Source organism: Alexandromys fortis, unplaced genomic scaffold, assembly GCF_014885135.2.
Source record: "Alexandromys fortis isolate MF-2015 unplaced genomic scaffold, M_Fortis_MF-2015_v1.1 scaffold_9, whole genome shotgun sequence".
In the NCBI taxonomy this organism is placed as follows: Eukaryota; Metazoa; Chordata; class Mammalia; order Rodentia; family Cricetidae; genus Alexandromys; species Alexandromys fortis.
Genome location: NW_026067892.1, coordinates 4,290,267 through 4,309,318, shown reverse-complemented (window position 1 = coordinate 4,309,318; position 19,052 = coordinate 4,290,267). Strand labels below are relative to the sequence as shown.

The following is a 19,052-nucleotide window of genomic DNA, read 5'->3' as shown; positions in this document are numbered from 1 at the left end:
TATTGGCTGAAGGAGGGAAGGCGCTCAGTAACACTGGGATCTGAATGTAGACAAGTATCTATCACTGGGTTACAGCCTTGGCCCTCAGCTCAGATTCTCAAAAGTGGCCAAAGACTAAATGTATTTGTCAGTTGTGTGCATATTATCTAATTTCTCCTGAGCAAGACTGTGCTATTTCTTCTGAGTAAGACCAACACTTCTGAGAGCAACTGTTTCCCCATGGACTTGCTAAGAACATAGGGTCTTAGCAAATATATATAATATGTGTGTGTGTATGCCTTTCTTCATATTTTTGAAGCCCCATTGGAATTTAATTGACATGCCATAATATACTGCCACAATTTAATGAATTTTGCCAAATGCATATAACTCTGAAATTATTGTTTACAATCAAATAATTACATCCATCTAGCCCCAAAGTGCCCCATGCTTCCTTTGTAATCTATACTTCCCTCCACACCCCATCCTCAAGCGTGGGGGTCCTCAAAACTTTTTCTTCTTCTGCACTCTTATTCCAAGGTCTCAGGGGGTGCCTCCTCTCATCACAGAGTAAACGAAAAGGAAAGAAGGAAAGGAAGAGAGAATTGTGAAAGCGAGCACACGGGAAGGATAGCCTTGGTGTGACAGTGAGGAGTCATCCCAGCCACTGACCTGCCGCAAGCTAGGCTGGTGGCCTCAGCGTGGAAATCTGACATCAGCACAAAGACGAATTCTTAAACGTTCTAACTGGAGGGCAGGAGACACGGCTCAGCAATCGAAGAGTACATGATGCTCTTCCAGTGGACCTGGGGTCAGGTCCCAGCAGCTGCATCAGGTGGCTTACACCTGTCTGTAACTCCAGCTCCAGTGCGTGTTTCCGGCCTCGGTCTTGGGCATTCACATGCATACACTCACCTACCGACACACAGCTACCTACGTAGCTAAAGAATAAAGTAAATCTTTAAACAATGGTAATGAAGTTTTGACTGGAAATTCAGAACCTTCAGCAGAAATCACCACAAAAGAACTGACATGAAAGGATGCCTAGGAAAGAAAGAAGGGGGATAATCAGACAGATGTTCCAGCTGCAAACCATGCTCCTGGCATCACGGGGTAGACACAATTATGAGAGGACTTCCTCAGAAGAGCGGCAGGGTTGGGAGGACAGTGTGTGGGGTGGAGGTGAAGGCTGAGCTTTTTGTTTTCCTCTCCTGAGAGCAGGGGTTGAGCCTAGAGCCTCCTGCATGCTAGCAAGCATGTCAAGCGCTCACAGCTGTAGCACACCACCAGCCCGGTTTTACCACGTTGTCTAGGCTAGCCTTGACTCTCACTCTCTAGCCCAAGCAGGTTTTGAACTGTGGCCCACATGCCTTGGCCTCCAGAGTAGCTGGGATTACATATTCTTATCTTCCGTAGAGCAAGCTGAAGGATGACAGAGCCAGAAGATCAACGAGGAGCCGGGGAAGCAGGCACTGTCTTGTTTCCTATATAGACAAGATGTAGTGACTCAAACAACAGCCCTCACGCCATCTTTCTGGACTGCCCATGACTGAGCTTAGCTATGGCTCTGTTGCGCCCAGCTTTGTAACTGTGGGTTGTAATCCATGAGTCACATAAATGTGGAAACATGGAGCATTTCTGAATGCAGTTAGCGCAATGAACGTGCCTCTTAGAACCGCCTTCTTTGGGTCGCATAAGTTCGGGGGTGCTGGGTTTTCATTTTCATTCAACTTAGAAAGTTTTTAATTTCTTCCTTAATTTTTTCTTGAGCCATTCCTCATTCCAAAGCTTGTTGTTCAATTTCCATGAATTTGTAAGCTCTCTGTTGTTTCCGTTATTGATAGCCACCTTTAACCCATGGTGGTCAGGTAGCATGCAGGGTTGTAGCAGGCTTTCTTGGACTGCCAGCCCCCAAATCATGACACAGAGACTTATTATTAGTTACGAATGCTTGGCCTTATCTTATGTTTGTCCCACTGGCTCTTATAACTTAATTCAACCTGTTTCTCATCATCTACATTTTGCCTCATTCCTTTCATTCTGTATGTCCTACTCTGTGTCTGTCTGGCTGGTAGTCTCCTGGCTGGCCAGCCCTGGGCATCCCCCTCTCCTCTTTTTCTTCCTCATTCTCTCTTCTCTAGAGCCTAGATTCCCCCTCCTACTTAGTCTCTCTCCCCATAAGATCTGCCTATCCTTGTACTGCCTAGCTATTGGCTGTTCAGCTTTTTATCAGACCAATCAGGTGCCTTAGGCAGACAAAGAAACCAACGCATCTTTATATCATTAAACAAATGCAGCATAAACAAACACAACTTGTCATAGTTAAAGTAATATTCTTCAACGCAGGGTGTTAGTTCAGTTTTCTTGTATCTGTTGAGACTTGCCTTATGGCCAAGTATGTAGACATAAGCTTTGGAGAAAGTTCCATGAGGTGCAGAGAAGGCATATTCTTTTGTGCTTTAATGTAATGTTCTGTAGATATCTGTTTTAGGACATCAGTTAACTCCAGCATTTCTGTTTAGTTTTTGTCTGGATGACCCATCTATCGGGGAGAGTGAAGTACTGAAGCCGCCCACTATCACTGTATGAGGATTAATATGTGACTTAGCTGCAGTAATGTTGCTTTTATGAACCTGGGTGCCCTTGTGTCGGGTGTGTGTTAAGAGTGCAATATCGTCATGGTGGATTTTTCCTTTGATGAGTATGTAGTGCCCTTCTCTATCTGTTCTAATTGGGTTTGAAGTCTTTATGACAGGTATGAAAATGGCGTTGCCAGCTTGTTTCTTAGGTCCATTTGCTAGGAATATCTTTTTCCATCCTTTTACCCTGAGGTGATGTCTACCCTTGATGTGGCCGTGTTTCCTGGATGCAGCAGAAGAATGCATTCTGTTCTCCCATCCTTGCTGCTAGTCTGTCTTCTCATTGGGGAATGGAGATCATTGATGTTGATAATTACCAGTGAGCAGTGTTTGCTGATTTCTGTTATTTTGTTGTTGTATGAGCTTCTGCCCTTTTTGATCTAATGGTCTGATATTTATTTTTTGTGTTTTCTTCAGTGTAGTTGAAACCTTGAGATTGAAATTTTCCTTCTAGCACCTTTCATGGGCTGGATTTGTAGAAAAATACTGCCAGAATTTAGTTTTTATTACGTAATGCCTCTCTTCATCCATCTATCATGATTGTAACTTTGGCTGAGTATAGTAATCTGGGCTGGCATCTGAGTTCTCTTTAGAGTTTATGGAACATCTGTCCAGCCCTTCTGGCTTTTAGAGGCTTCATTGAAAAGTCAGCTGCTAGTCTAAAAGATAGCCTTTAGATGCTATTCGGTCTTTTTCCCATTTAGTATTTGCTCTTTGTTCTGTGCGTTTAGTGATTTGATCATTACGTGCTGCGGAAAATTTCCTTTTGCAGTCCAGGCTGTTTGGTGTTCTGTATGCTACTTGTACCTCGACAGGTACCTCCTCCTTTAGATTAGGGACATTTTCTTCTACAATTTTGTTGAAAATATTTTCTGTGCCTTTGACCTGGGTTTCTTTTCCTTCCTCCTCTCTTCTGATTATTCATAGATTTGGTCTTTTCATCGTGTCCCAGACTTCCTGGATGTTTTGTGCCCCCTTTTTTTGGATCTAGCACTTTCTTTGACGTAGGTATCTATTCCCTCTACTGTGTCAGCAATGCCTGAGCGTCTCTCTGTTCCATCTCCTGATTATGTTGCTGAGACTCCTGCCTCTGAGGCTCCTGCTCATCACGGCCATTTCGCACTCCTTGCCTTCTGCCTCAGCTACGATGCATTTCTCAGGGCCCACTGTAGTGGGGTTGCTGGGCTCTAGTGGAGACATATTTGTCCTGGCTATGATTGGTTCTGTCTTTAGGCACCTGAGTTTGGGATGTTTGCAATTCTGGGGCTGATATCTAGTCCTATCTTTGTCAAGTGGGTGTTCCATTCGTTGGGGTATGTTGCCCTCTCTGGATCTTAGGAGAATGTGGTGGCTGTGGGTTGCCTGTGAGCCACACCAAATCCATAAAAGGCCATGCCTCCTAATAGTACCACTTCCTATGGACTTATGGGGGCCGTTTTTATTCAAACCACCACAACATCTAATAGGTCTTTCAAGTCCTCTAAATTTTATTTTTAAAATATTGTTCTATTTTTTGTTTTTCCTTCAGACTGGAAAACTCTAGGCTGGTCTGCAATACACAGTGAGGTCCTTAACAACAAAACCGAAGTTGATGCACTTTGTTGTTTCTAACAAGGTGTCTTATTTACTGTTCAAATTTACAATTAACCTTATCTGTTTTCTGCCATCGACAGAAGTTTCTCTGCCTGGTCCCACATCCATTCAGCCCTAAATAAGCACACAGAGACTTATATTAATTATAAATTGTTTGGCCTATTGCACAGGTTTATTATTAACTAACTCTTACAACTTAAATTAACACATGATTCTTATTTATGTTTAGCCACATGGCTTGGTTCCTTTTCTCTGTAAGGCATCTCATCTTGCTTCCTCTGCATCTGGCTGGTGACTTTGTCTCTGCTTTTCATCTTTCCAGAATTCTCCTAGTCTGGTCACCCCACCTATACTTCCTGCCTGGCTACTGGCCAATCAGTGTTTTATTAAACCAATACGAGCAACAAATCTTTACAGTGTACAAGAGCATCATTCCACAACATCCTGCCAATCATCCCATCAGCAGAGTAGAAATAACTGTGCTCTAGACATACCATGGAACCAAGGAAAGCTCCCAAAAGCACACTGCTTACCCACACTTCTTTAAAAAAATATTTTCCAAAGCAATGTGACTGCTATTATTCTTTTAATTTTTTTTAAATTACAATTATTTATTTATTATGTGGGTATGTGTTGGGGGATATGCATGCCATCTCATGCATGTAGAGGTCAGATGACCACTTTGGGAATCAGTTCTCTCTAACATGTGGGACCCAGGATCAAATGCGAGTCATCTGGCTTATAGGCAAGTGCTTTGACCAGCTGAGCCATCTCGCTGATCCTGAATAATTCTTCTTGATGTGGTTGTCCCCAGGGCCAGAGAAATGGCTCAGGCTGCAGACAACAGCATGGGAGCATGGCAATGTGGGTAGAAGGTTCTCAAACTGGACCCCTTTTCTCAACAAGGAAACTCGATTGAGCTATCAAAAAAAAGGTTGAGGAGGGGACCCACCCCACCGTGACATTAGAGTTGATGCTAATTTGCTTTCTGTTGAATATTTAACATGCCATTTGCATAGCAGTCTTAGCAAAATCAATCCTCGTGTTTTATTATTTGAGGATTGAAAAAAAAAAAGTTTGCCTCCTAGGAGCCAAAAGTAGAGTCGGCCCTGTAGATTAGAATCAATTCAGCAGATGGAAAATAAGGCTTTGAAACATATTCTGCCTTCCCCGAGCACGTTGCAGGCATTAGTGATAATGGAAGCCCTGCCTGTGCATGGAGGGGCTGCATCTGCCAGATTCCTAGCCAGCATACCCACCCCACCCCGGCTGTGCAGGCCTGTGACCTTCATGGCGGAGGAGGACTGAACCTGGCTCCTGCATCTCCTCACCTTGGACTGGAATGCACAGGACAAACACAGGCACACATAGTGTTCTTTCCCTTGGATTGCTGAAACACAGCCAGCTCAGGCATGAATGAAAACTGACTCTATTTGTCCTTTGGGGGTGCTGTACCATCTAGTGGTCCAATTTGTGACAGCGCTCCAAAATTCAGGGAGCACTAGAGGGGGAAAGTTGAAGTTCTGGGTCACCATTTTGTTTCGTTCAGTCCCTTCATATGCCTCCTAACAAGAAGATGAATCTGAAAAACTGTAAGAGAGTCATTGAGAATGCCATGCTCTCTCTAATACTGAGTCCGATATGCTCAGATGCATTTCATCTCTTTGTTTTTGAAGATTTTATTTATTATTATTTGTGTATATGTGTATTATGTGTTTGCATGAGTTGTGTGTATGCCACATGTCCACATGTGTGCAGGTTCCAGTGGAGGTCAAAAGAGGGTGTCAGATACCCTGGAGCTGAAGTTATAAGAGATCATGAGCCTACTGATGTGGGTGGGTGCTGGGAACTTGGGTCCTCTCCAGAAGCAGCTCACAGTCTTAACCACTGGCCCATCTCTCCATCCCCTCATCTCTTAATTTTAAGACAAGAATGAGGGAGATACTAGATCATGCTGTAAAACACACCCTGATTCCTCTTGCCAGGGGCGACACCTTTGCCATGTGGTGGGTTCACCTTTGCTGTTCCATTTCCTCAATATAAATCCCAGGTCACTTGAGGACTTGTACTTGGCACATCTTGAATGACCATTCATGCGTTCACCTGGCCTGCCCAGAGGCCCATCCGCATTGGCAGGCTAGTGCTGTGGCCCCCAGCAAACCTTTTTGCAAGCCTCTCTCCTCACTTCTGTAGATCAAGGTCAGGAGGAACTGTCAGGATCTTTCCTGCCTACGAAGCATCCCAGAACCCCACTAATGTCGTCTCGAGTGCTAGGGCAATTGTAATCACGCTTGCCTTCCAGAAAGTCGTTTGAAAGAGAAGGCAGTGTAAGTGATTTGTGAAGCTCAATGATTTAGCTGTTCAAAGGTTGAAGTAGCCTATGAGAGTCTTTGAGACTTCGGCCACTACCACGGTCCCAGGAGCTGGCCAGAGTGCTGAAGCCAGCAGCCACCTACAACTACCATATGCTCCCACTGGCTGTATATCTCCATCAAAGCCACTACATACACACCCTATAGGCCAGCAATATTAGCCCCAGGACAGGGTCAGGCGCAGCCAGAGAGTTCTCAGCAATGACAGGCTTAGACTTATGGCATGAGGCATGTAAACAGCTAGTGGAATCTCAGAGTACATAGCACTGGATAATTCCCAGGCCTAGGGGAGCTATATTTAGCTTGGGCAAGTTTGGAAAGAGCTCAGGGGAAGTGTGGTGCCATTCAAACAAACATAAATAGAATGGGGATTTGAGGAAAGGCAAACATTTCTTCAGTATCACAAGTCTGGCAAGGGAAACCTGCACTGAAAATCTTGGAGAAGCCGGGAATCCAGAGTCCAGAGGGGGGAAGGACCCCACATAAACGGCTCCTACTGAGTTGCCTACACTCTTCCAGCATCTCTCCCCTGAAAACCTTATTTCAGGCCTATTAAATCTGTCTTTTCCTTTCACTCACGGGTAATTAATGATTCTCCAAAGTCCCCAGTTTATCCCATGCTTATCTGTCCACTGTTCCCAGAGGGAAAGCAAGAAAGAGGTGCCCAATGGGAAGCCTGCCCTGGTTCTTAGGGAGTGGACGATCCTGGGCCCACTTCCCCCACTGAACCCTGTGTCTTGGTTAAGGAGGTAGCAAGGCGGCATGGCCTTTCTCTAGCCTGAGGCTCCACTTCCCTGTTAACATAGACACAACACTCGGTCAAAGCCGAAGGAGAAGAAATTTTCTGCCTGGTATATTTTATGGCCCATTATTATCTCCCATACATGCCCCATGCCTCTCCAAGGAGCACAGGAGAATGTGTCTAGTGAAAGCATTGGGGAGGGTCCCCCACTTTCCACAGGATGAAGGGGAGATCGGCCTCACATGAGACTCCCGTCTGAAGCCACCCTTACCCCAACCTCAAAGGAGGTCTGGACTACTAGGCTTCTTTCCAGCTCTGGAAGCTTCCATGGCCTCTCCAAACTCATTGCCTTCCCCAGGGAGGCCGTCCTTGGGTCTGAGTCTCTGCACTGCTGTCCCCTGACAACTTTACCATGGTGGCTAGGGGTAGGAGTGACTGATTTTCCTCCGTCCTGCCCTATCTGCTGCTCATTATGTGTGGGAGGAGTCTGGGGAGGATAAAATCGATCACTTCCCCCACACCCATCAAACATAACAACAGCTATGATTTGGTTCTTCTATCTGGTGGGAGAAATCAGAATTGTATGTCGGTATAGACACAACAGCCACCGCAATAAAGGGGAAGGGATAAAGTGCATATATACATATATATGTATATACTTGCATACACATATAAGTGTATATATGTGTTTAAAGTGGGAGGATATCAAAGTCGGGGCAGCCTGCCATCTTAGCAATGTCAGGAGCTATTGGTTTCAGAGGGTGTACCCCAATTCCCATCCAAGACATGGAATCTGGTCACAGATATGGTGGAGGGATGGAGGCAATGGATATCTTGCTCATCTAGATTCATGTCATCAACACTCCTAGGGGGACATTCCTTAAGTGACTCCACATGAACCTGAGAGGAGGGCATTTGAGCTTCTTAACCTCACACCGCAGGGTCTGGGCTCCTCACCATAGGACTTGCCCTAGTACCACTAGGCACATCAGAAGCTGAGAGCAAAGTGACTTAAAGGGTTGGGTGAGAAGCGGGCACCAGCAACAGTGACCTCTGAGCGTCTCCTTGGTATTTATCCCAAACATCACTCACAGCCACTTCCAGAGAGAGCTGCGGGTTGTAGCTCCAAGAAAGCCCCTGGTCCCAAGGCAAGATGGATGGTGAGACGAACAGGTGGACGGGGTAATGCCAGCAACCCAGGAGCATGGAGCAAGCCTCTCTTCTTTCACGAGGAGGCTGACGCAGGTGGCAACCCCAGGCAGACAAAAAGCAGCAGCCGCTCACCTTGCCAAGCTCTGTGTTGGCCGAGGTTAGAACCGTGGGTCTCTTGTGGGAGCGCTCCTCTCTCAAGTCCCAACCCCACTAACCAGCAATGCCCTTGAGTAGGAGTCCGGGGCTGATTTGCTGTTCTGTCCGAGGGAACCCCAAGGGCCTTGTGGCTTTAACAGGAAGGAGTCCTCCTCGTTTTAGCCGCAATCGTTTCTTCCTCTCTTCCTGCCAGGGTGATTAAATTAGCAGGCTGTTCTCCTTGGAGAACATGTGTCTACAGTCCCGGGAGGCACTGTCCACTTGCCTGTCTGAGAGGTTTGGAGAAGGGAAAGCAAGGGGTGTGTGTGTGTGTGTGTGTGCCTGTGTCCCTCCCCGTCCCTGTCCCTGGGAGGGTCGCTCCCACCTGGGATGGACACCTAGCCAGCAGCAAGGACCACAGGAAGGCGCAGCACTGGGGCTCAGCTGCAGGAAGTCTGGCAGGTGGCCGCATATACGCTGCTGCCCACGGTGGCCCCGCTGCTGACGCTGCTGGTGGGACACTTGAGGGGTTTCATGCTACTGTCCCTCTGGATGTTCAAGTGCTCCAGCCTCCAGCGCTCCCAGCTCTTCCGAAACTCCATCTGGACCTTCCGTGGGGAAAAAAAAAAGAGAGAGGGAAGTGAAAGCCATCAGGCAAACCAACTGCCCACAAAATGGCCCTGTTATTACATTAGCAGGAAAGGGAAAAAAATCCGCTGGATTATATTAAGAGACACAAGTCAAGGTCTTCAGGCGCCTAAATTAATATCCCAATAAAATTGTTTATTGTTGTCTCCTATTTTCTGCCTCTCCTCAGGAGAGAGATGGGTTTGATGACCTAATTGGCCCTTTCTCTCTCTAAAGTCGGTGATTCAGCTAAGTACCTTCTACAATCCATCACAGTATTGTTTAGCAGAAGAGAATGAGAGCAAGGTAGAGATGCAGGGATAGGGGTAGAACCGGGAGAAGATGGGGTCTCTCTTTATGAAGTGCTCTCACCGTGAGGCTTAGACAAGTGAAAAGGGAAGGCATGCCCAACCCTAACCCTGGTGACACCCTGCAACCCTCTAAGCTCCCTTGGGAGCTTTTGCTTTGTTTTGTCTGGGTCTGAGGTCACTGTTGTTTGTTTTCTGACAGCATATATCTCACTATATAGCCCGGGCTGGTTTCAAACTCTTCACCCTCCTATCTCAGCCCCTTAAATGCTGAGAATTACAAGTGTGAACTAGCAAGCCCAGATTCCCCTTAAGGTTTTCACTCAGTTCCTGGACCTCCCAGGGCAGGGAAGGGGCGAAGGAAGCAAGGACTAGACAAGACCCAGGACTTCTGTGCCTGGCTTTGAACCTATCCCATCCAGGGAAATTGAAGGGAGCTTGGCTGGGCAATCTGCCCAGGTGAGCTCAGCCAACCAGATCCCCCATTGTGCTGAGCTCAGGCCTTCTCAAGGGGAAGAGGCCCCTTAGAAGGTCAGATGCTGGAATTAGATCGCTGGGGCAGAACAGTACACAGAACACTGAGGGGCTCGAATCCCTCCAGTGCTGGTGGTAATGCTGGCTCCAGGGCAGTTCTGGGACTGGGATTCCAGAGAGAGCTCTTACAAGCTGCATAGCGTGTCCTGAGGGCTGGATCACTCTTCAGGGAGTTTTTCTCATTGTCTGCCTCTCCAACCTCGCCACCAGCCCTTCCATCTAGGAGTGTCTAGGGATTGTGTTCCTTTCAGACCCAAGCCATCAGGAGGGCCAGCGGCCGGCGGCTTTGTACAAGAGGCTCGCTGCCAATGCCCCCACCTGCCCCTGAGCAAACACCCCTCCTCTACTCTTTCCATGTCATCGTTTCGCTAAGCCCAGCCAGATACCCTGTGTGGTCACATGCCATCCCTTAAAAGAACTTCTGCACTGGGTAGGGCTAAGATCACCCAGATCCCGCCTACCAGGGCGCCTCGGTGTCCCAGACAGTGTCGCGGAGGCCAGGCCTGGAGGCCAGGCCTAGAGGGTGAGGGAAGGAGGCATAACAGACACTACCTGCAGCTGCCTTGCCTAGCTGGGGTGGGGACATTGAGCCCAAGGGGCGGGCGCCCTTCCGTCCAGCTGGAGGAAAGCAAATCCCCTACAGTCTCCCACTTGGAATAGAGGGGAAATTTAGTAAACGGAGGCACAGTTAAACCAGTAAGACTTAAAGCATATGATAGCTCGATTCTGTCTCCCTCGGCACTCTTTCTGAGCCTCCATGGTGGCCCCAGCCATCACTTGTCCTCAAGAACCACCCTCCAGGGGCTGCAGAGGATGGGCCAGTCAGTAAATCACCTGCTTCAGAAACCCGAGGTTCTGAGTTTGGATCTCCAGATCCCACATAAAAAGCTGGGCAGGGGGAGCTGGAGAGATGTTCCAGCAGTCAAAAGCACTGACTGCTCTTCCAGAGGACCCGAGTTCAATTCCCAGTAACCATATGTGGCCCACGACCATCTGTAACTCCATTTTCAGGGGATCCAGTGCCTTCTTCTGGCCTCCACGGATACACAGACATACACGAGGGTAAAACAGTCATACCCATAAAACAAAACTAAATCTTAAAAACAAGTTGAGCATGTTGGCTCAGATTTATAAACCCAGCACTAGATGGGGGAGGTGGGTGGGACAGGTGGATCCCTAGGGCTTTAACTAGTTTATGAACTCCAGATCATAAGACAGTTTCTCGAAACCAAGGTGGTGGGTGTCTAAGGAAGACACTTGGTACCGATGTCTGGCACTGGCCTTCACACGCTTGTGCACATGTACATATCCACACACCCAAAACAAAATGCCATTTTGGTTCCCTTCCTCGTTAACCCTGGGAAGCAGCCATCACTCCTCAAGTAAAGCGGAGGCAGCAGGGGAGAAGAACGTTATTTCCCCAGGAATTATAAATATTTCCCCAGGGCTCAGTCGGGATTAGAACCCAGGTCTAGTCTGACTCCAGCGCCCTCATCTAACCTCTGGCTTCCTGTATGCCACAGTCTCCGGCTGCATCTCCTCCCACTTAGCAGAGAGTACCGGATAGGCAAGGCTGCCTGCTCTGAGCACCCACGCTTCCAGCACAGTGCTCAGCGCACAGCAGGCACTCTCTGCAGGCTGCTTCCGTGAGTCAAATGAACGACCACTCAACCAAGGAAGGGGCCTCTGATGTGAGGTCCTCCCACTGATCAGTTAGAGAAATGAAAAAAACAATACCCTGGGGCTGGTGAGATGGCTCAGTAGGCAAAGGCATTTGCCACCAAGCCTGATGACCTGAAGTGGAACCCCGGAACCCACATGGAAGAGGGAGAGAATCAACTCCCCCAAAGTGTTCTCTGGCGTTCACCTGAGCTTGGTGGCACACAGAGCCTGCACCCCAATGAATGAATGGTTAAAAGGAAGTAAATGAATAAATGATCGGGCGTGGCATCTGCACCTTCCACTGTTAACCCTTCCCTGCCCTCTGACCACTTATGCCCAAGATCCTTCCCCGACTAAATACCAATCAAGCTCAGGGTTTGGTAAATCTTTCTTATCTCCACTGACCCCTGGGCAGAAGAGGCAAAGATGACAAGGTGGCTAGCCTGAGGTCACACAGCTTAGCTGTGCAGAACAGGCTGAGTACTCCTGAGCGACTTCACTGTGGCCCTTGACACCAGCTACAGTAAACCCATCTCCAGTCCTCCCTAAACCCACTCCCCACCGACCAGCAGCTGGTGCAGGCCTTGACAGCCACACGAGACCAACATTCAAGCCATCTTCTCAGGTCACAAGTACCTGGCATTACCATGGCAACTCCTGGATCTGAAGAACAGCTCTTGTGGGCAGAGGCCACAAGAGTGGCTGGGGTACATGTGCGTGAAATCACTTTGCAATAAATCAGGTGTGCCCAACCTGTAGCCTAAGGGCTACATGCATATTAGGACAGCGGCAAATGTGGCCTAAATCATTTGTGGATGGCAGTGGCATAAGGCAAGGTCAAAAGGTCAGACACCCCTGCTTGAAATAGTCAATTAACCCTTTAACACAAGGCTGGGTCTTCCTTTAGCTCTTATTTCATTAGGGGCGCGCGTGTGTGTGTGTGTGTGTGTGTGTGTGTGTGTGTATGTGTGTGTGTGTTGGGGACACAGAGTAGAATATAAAGGCAAGATATCACCTCAGTTTTTAGCCACAGTCAGGGGGACTGGAGGTTTCAACTAGAAAGACTGAAGCGAACCCACACTGCATAGTCCCACACCAGCCAATGGCAGCAGCCCCAGCAGGGTCCCTACCATCCCTCTGCAGCCCTTACCTCATTGTTGACAAAGCAGTACAAGATGGCTACCATCAGGCCCTGCAAACAAGAGGTGTGTTAGCATGAAGGGAGCCAAGAGGAGGCACCCGGGCAACTAGCCCCTGGGATCCTTCTCCTCAAATCAGGCAGCCCAGGCTGGCTTGGGAATAGGCAAATTTTTTTTTCTTAAATTTCCAAAATAAATTTAAATGTGTCTGTGCGTGTACCTGCGTGTGTGCATGCACGCGCGTGAGAGCTTTGTCTGCATGTATGTCTGTATACAACATGCCCCGTGCCCCCAGAGGCCAGAAGGGGGTGTCAGCTCCTCTAAAACTGGAGTTACAGGTAGTTGTGAGCTACCATGTGGGTGCTGGGAGTCAAACCCAGGCCCTTTGCCAACATAGCTCTTAACCACTGAGCCATCTCTCCAGTCCTGTCAGACAAGGCTTTTTTGTTTTGTTTTGTTTTTATTTTTTTGTTTCTTTTGTTTTGCTTTTTTCTTAATTTCCTTTCAGGAAACAGGAGGCTCCTTTCTCAGGTGCTAGGAAAGTTCCACCACTTCTTGAGGAGGCTAGACCAGGTAAAGCATGAAGAACCCACTCCAGCCAACTGCTGAACTTAGGTCCCAATGGCCCACAGCTAGGCAGCTGGGCTCTGTGTGTGTGTAGGGGGGGGTGGGTATCATGTGTGTGCAGAAGCCCTTGGAAGCCAGAAGAGGATGTCTAATCCCTTGGAACTGGAGTAACAGGCAATTGTATAACACAAGGATGCTAGGAACCAAATCTGGGTCCTCTGCAAGAGCAGCAAGTGCTCTTAACTGCTGTGCCACTTGTAAAGAAACTTGTAAATCTTGTTTCAACATCTCCAGGCCTCAGTTTCCAGTTATGTTAAGTAGGGACAATCTCACAACTGTAGGTCCTGGGAGGACCAAATGCTTTGTGTGTATAAATTGCCTGGCAGGATTCCAGTGGATGGCAGCACCTCTCTCTAGATGCCTAGATGTTCAGGTTCATATCTTGGAAGGCTTCTTGTCCTACGGGCTTACAGAGAAGACTGACTTCTATGTCTGAATACCTGGGGACACTCGCTCTGGTTCTGCTCCCACCGTGTGACTTGGGGCCCGGATTGTTCTCCCAGATCTCTTCCTGTTCCTCTTCCCCGCCTATATGATGTAGGTTGGTGCCCGCCCCTCCCTCACTTTGGGACATCCCAGGCAAGTTCTCCAAGCCGTGAGTCACCTGGAAGGAAGTGAAGGAGAGTTCTGTGAACAGTTTGATGAAGCGTAGGGTTCCTCGGGCTTGTTCATCCATCACAAAGGCAAAGATGACCTCATGGGTCCCCAGGAGGGGGATGAGCGTCAGGGTGGACTTGGCAAGTCTGGAGATAGGGTGAGACCGCTTGTGTCATTCAGGCGGCGTGCACAGACTGCTCTTTCTCTCTGTGCCCTCCCCCTCTCTATCTGAGTCATGAATACTCTTCACTGAAAATGCCCCGGACAGGGTGCCTTGGTGTGTGGTGGGGAGGAGGAGGGCACGGTGCAGAGGTCAAGATTGCAGAAGCTCAGAGGCTGCTAAGAATAGAGAGAAAAGTTTAGGGGGTGCAGACCAGGCTTGGGTGGGAAAAGAGGGTTACACAGGGCTCCAAAGAGAGTGCCCCAGAGTCTCTCTCTGGTGGAAGGGAAAGCTGAGGGCACTCCTACACCCATCTTGGTTAAGGTACCTGCATTTGATGTCAGTCTTGCACATGAGATTAGCCTTCAGTTTGGATACCACAATGCAGATGACCCGGATGAAGATGAGAAAGTTGACCTGCAGAGCATATTGGCAGAAGGCTAGGACTGTTCACCTTTCCCCAGTCATTAGCCTGGCCCCAGGCCAGGTCCACCAGCTTCCATTCCAATCCCCAGCTCTGTCAGTCACTCACCCCAATAGCAAAGAGAATGGGCAGTCGAATGATGAGCCAGTAGTTCATGTTGGAGTTTCTGGTCCAGCAGCTAGGGAGGGAGAGAGAGGCACACAAGGCATGCATCTGGGCACTCAGAGGCCCCAGTGGCTAGTGCAGGACAAAGGTACAAGTGTACGAGGCCAAGGGAAGTGCTCCACCCAGCCACAGATGCATGCAGAGTCCTGCAAGGGCGTCACACACCCCACACAGAGTCACACACAGAGAGACCCATGCCTCTCCCCTATCTTCATGGACCTCTGCAGGCAGTCACATGCACACCCAGCATCATACACAAACAACAGCTATTCACTCTGATGTTCATAAAAGCCATCAGGAAGGTACTACACACTGCAAAAGCCAGCAAATATTGATCATCATACCATCCCAGGGTAGGTTCAGGGAGTAGAGATCAGAGACTGAATTCACAGGCTAAGCTCCCGCTGATCCCACGGATCTTCCCAAACAAGTAGTAAACTTGTGCTCCAGGGTTCAGGAATCCCATAGATTATAAGGATGAGACCCCGCCACTGTCCCGCAGCAGGACACTCACCCCTCATCCTCATAGAGGTATTTGACAATGCCCCAGGGGATGACAAACAGCATGGGAACACCTAGAGGAGGAGGGAAGAAAAGACAAAGGGGAGAGAGGAGCTGGCAGGACAGAGCTGCTGCCACAGTGCCCAGTTCCTCTCCACACCCCAGACCCCCACACCTCCAGCACTTCTACCTTCCCGGCCCTACAACCGCGCTTGTGAGAATGGAGGTGAAGGGTTTCATACTCATGCTCCACGTTCTTCCTGCTTCCTGACAGAGTTCTTTGTGGGCCAGCCCCTCCTGTGTGCCAAGTGCCTTTGTCTCCAGAATCTTGGCTGTGAGACCCCAGGACAAACGCTCGAGTAGCACCAGATCAGTACAATGTGGTGGGGAGAACATGCGGGATGAGGAGGGGACCAGAAACTCTGATGCTCCGTCCTCCTTTTTAATCTGCCCACATGCTCATCTCAGTTCACTCCTTCAGGTCCCAGAAGTCCCTTCAGGTGTTTGTTCCCTTCCCCATGCACCTGTTCGAGGCCTAAAAGAGAGACAAGGCCTGTCCCATTTACACAGATGTCTACACAATCAACAATTGCAGCCACAAGACTTCCCAGTGAGTGCCAGAGTTTAGATAAGCATCAATGTAACACTAGTAGTGGAGTCTTCAGAATATAGGGCCTGTGGGCAGTCCTTCCAAGAGGAGATTTTTTTTCTTCCTGGCATGAAGGGGACTATTTACTCATCCATATGTACCCCAACACAGCAATGTGACACCCCCACATGAGGCCCAAAGAAACGGGTCTGACTAATCTTTGACTTGAATCTACAGAATGGTGATCTTATAAATTACCCTGTTCTCTTTATGATAACAACTATCACAGGTATTATATTATAGCAATGCAAAGTTAACTAATACAGCTTATAGATAGCCACTTAGATGGTTCCCAGTGATTACTACCTCTGGGTATTCATCTTGTTGTTGTTGTTGTTGTTAGACAGGGTCTCAAGTATTCCAAACTGGCCTCAAACTTGTTATTATAAAGTCAAAGATGACCTTGAACTTCTGATCTTCCTCCCTCCACTTCCTAAGTACTAGGATTAAAGACTTGTGGTTTGTGTTGTTCTCTCTCTCTCTCTCTCTCTCTCTCTCTCTCTCTCTCTCTCTCTCCTCTCTCTCTCTCTCTCTCTCCTTTTCGCTACCCCTGCCTCCATTTAGTTAGGAGAGGAGAAAGAAGGGTAGTGCCAAAAGTGTTTCCTGACAGCCTGCATAGAATTCCCTACACCAAGGAATGGAAGGCTCCTGCCCACAGCTCCATGAGTGAGCTTGGAAATAGACTCCCCGGTCAAGCCCTGGATGACAGCAACTCTGATTGACAGACAGATCTAACTAGATATTCCGAGTCAGGGATGCACAGCCATGTTGAACTCGAGACTTTTGAGTCCAGAAACTGAGATAGTAGTTTGTGGCTCTAAGCAGCAAAGTTCAGAGATCACTGTTAGATAGCAATGGCAAAGCAATCTGGCTGGTTTCTAAGCTCTACACAATGGACTCCCTGGAGTTCAGTCTGTGTTTGTTAACTGGCAGGTGGGCTGTTCTCCTTCTCAGGGCAGATGAGGAGCTGGACGGGAGGAAAAGACACAGGTAGGCGCAGATTCTGGGGCTGCAAGCCTACACCACTCCAGCCACCCTCAGGCTTCCTGCATCAATATTCTCATCACCTGCCTCCACCTATGCCTAGCTCAAGCTGGTCACGTGGACGTCTGAAGTCGGTCACAATGTGCACATTGAAGTGTGTGGACACAGGTTCGTGTGTGTGGTGGAGGGTCTATGCACTCGCATGTGTGGTTTGGAGGCATCTCTCCCAGGTGTACATTTCCAGGGCAGAACCACCTCATAACCTTTCCAAACGCCGTCATCAGTGTCCTTAACTCATTGATGTCCACACAGTCACAGCTACTGAGCAACTTGTGTGTCTGGATCACTGTACTGGCCCATGATTCGAGAGGGGAGGGATAGGACAAGGGGAGGGGAGGGGACCTAACAATGGACCAGTTGGCCAGCTATTATCAGATCTCCCTGTTGGTCCATTTACTAATTTTGCTATTACTATTGTTTAAAAGGTTAATTACATTCATAGTGTGTGTGTGTGTGTGTGTGTGTGTGTGTGTGTGTGGAGTCCATCTCTATCTATGCCCAAGGGTGTGTGTATAAAAATGTACATACCCATGCAAGTGGGGGCCAAAGAACAACCTCAGATGTCATTCCTAAGGATCTGTGTACTTTGTTTTTTGAGTCAGGGTCTCTTGGGGGAACCTGGGGTTTACCGATTAGGTTAAATTGGTTGGCTAGTAAGTCCTTGGCATGCATCTGTTTCTGTCTCCACAGTGCTGGAGCTACAAGTGTATGCCACAACTTTTTTATGTGGGTTCTGGGGAATCAAACTCCTGTCCTCATGATTATCCAGTGAGCACTTTGATCAAGTGAGCTATCCCACCCTATTCATTTTTACACAGACTAGCCATTCCAACATCCATGATACTTTATAAACAGGCATTCATTGGACTGAACAAATAGGGGATAACCTAGGAGGCCTGGGGCATGGCATAGACCCTGCCCCATAGAATATGCCCAGTGGGAATGGAATAGCTATATCAATGAGAGAAGGGAAGCTCTCTGGACAAGACCATGCAATTTCTTAGGTCATACATGTACAGAAACTTCAGACTCTAAGTCCTCCATCAGTTACTGGTCTTTCTCTCTGAGAACTCATTCTGAGAATGAGCTGGCTCATGTCACCAGCCAGCCCTGATGAGCTTCATCCATTCACTAACATCTGGTGAACAAGGACCTTGTAAAGAAACTGGGGCATGGCTCTGCCACCTGCAAGGTGACATACTCCTTCCAGGCTTCGGTGCTCTAAGACGAGCCAGGGGAGAGAGGTCAACCAGATGCACAGAACAGGTCCTGGGATACCATGTCTTCCCTCCATCACTTCATGCCCTTCTGAGGATGCCCAACTGCACATGGAAGGCAGCACAAGTCGATGCACCTTTTAAGGGCTTCCCACAACTCCACCAGTCTTAACTTTTAGTTCAGCTGAGCAGGAAGCAAGATGTTTTCTGTCTAGCCCGACTTGGGCTAGGCCTCCTGGCATAGTCATAGAGCACACAGGTCTCTTTGACTTTTCTTTTCTCTCTGATTCTGTCTCTCCCCACCCCAGTTCTTCAATAAAAGATGTTCTGGTTGGGGATGATGTCCCTGAAGGTCCTGAGCCCTGAGCTGGGGTAGGCGAAAAGACCTAGCACCCTTCCCCATCCCCTACTTAGAGACCTCCAGAGTACCATATGTCTCCACTGACCCCTACCAACTCCCTGCTTTTCTGAACACATCCCTTTGATTGGTCCTGCCCTTAGGTTGCTATGGCGACAGATACAAACAGCGCTGATGTTATTTCCCAGAATGGACAGACGCGATCGTCCCACACAGAAGAAGCCCTTCCCTGAGTTCTCCTCAATGGCCTGTCCCTGCACCCACCCCTAGGGAGCATCAGGACGCTCCAGATGCCCCACCTGATGGGTTTGCCTGGCAGGATAAAGAGGTCTAGGAAGGAAGGAAGGAAGGATCAAGTAGGATGGACTGGGTCTCAGAGGGGGGGGGAAGGGACTGTCGGGGACCTCTGTATGCCAAAGCCAGGGCCA

General features: G+C 48.5%; 2 protein-coding genes across 2 annotated transcripts in view; both read right to left on the bottom strand.

The window, feature by feature from the left end:
* The window catches only part of Umodl1 (uromodulin like 1), a 50,987-nt gene extending 50,003 nt beyond the window's left edge, over positions 1–984 (bottom strand). Inside the window, exon 1 of the mRNA XM_050141001.1 lies at positions 652–984. The gene's annotated coding sequence lies outside the window, so the exon portion shown is untranslated. The remainder of the gene's footprint in view (positions 1–651) is intronic.
* Positions 985–1,199: 215 nt separating this feature from the next.
* The window catches only part of Glp1r (glucagon like peptide 1 receptor), a 42,844-nt gene continuing 24,991 nt past the window's right edge, over positions 1,200–19,052 (bottom strand). The window contains 6 exon segments of the mRNA XM_050143100.1: positions 1,200–9,220; positions 12,894–12,935; positions 14,114–14,252; positions 14,595–14,683; positions 14,799–14,868; positions 15,370–15,430. Of these exon segments, the coding sequence (XP_049999057.1) occupies positions 9,053–9,220; positions 12,894–12,935; positions 14,114–14,252; positions 14,595–14,683; positions 14,799–14,868; positions 15,370–15,430 (569 nt within the window). The 3' untranslated portion in view covers positions 1,200–9,052.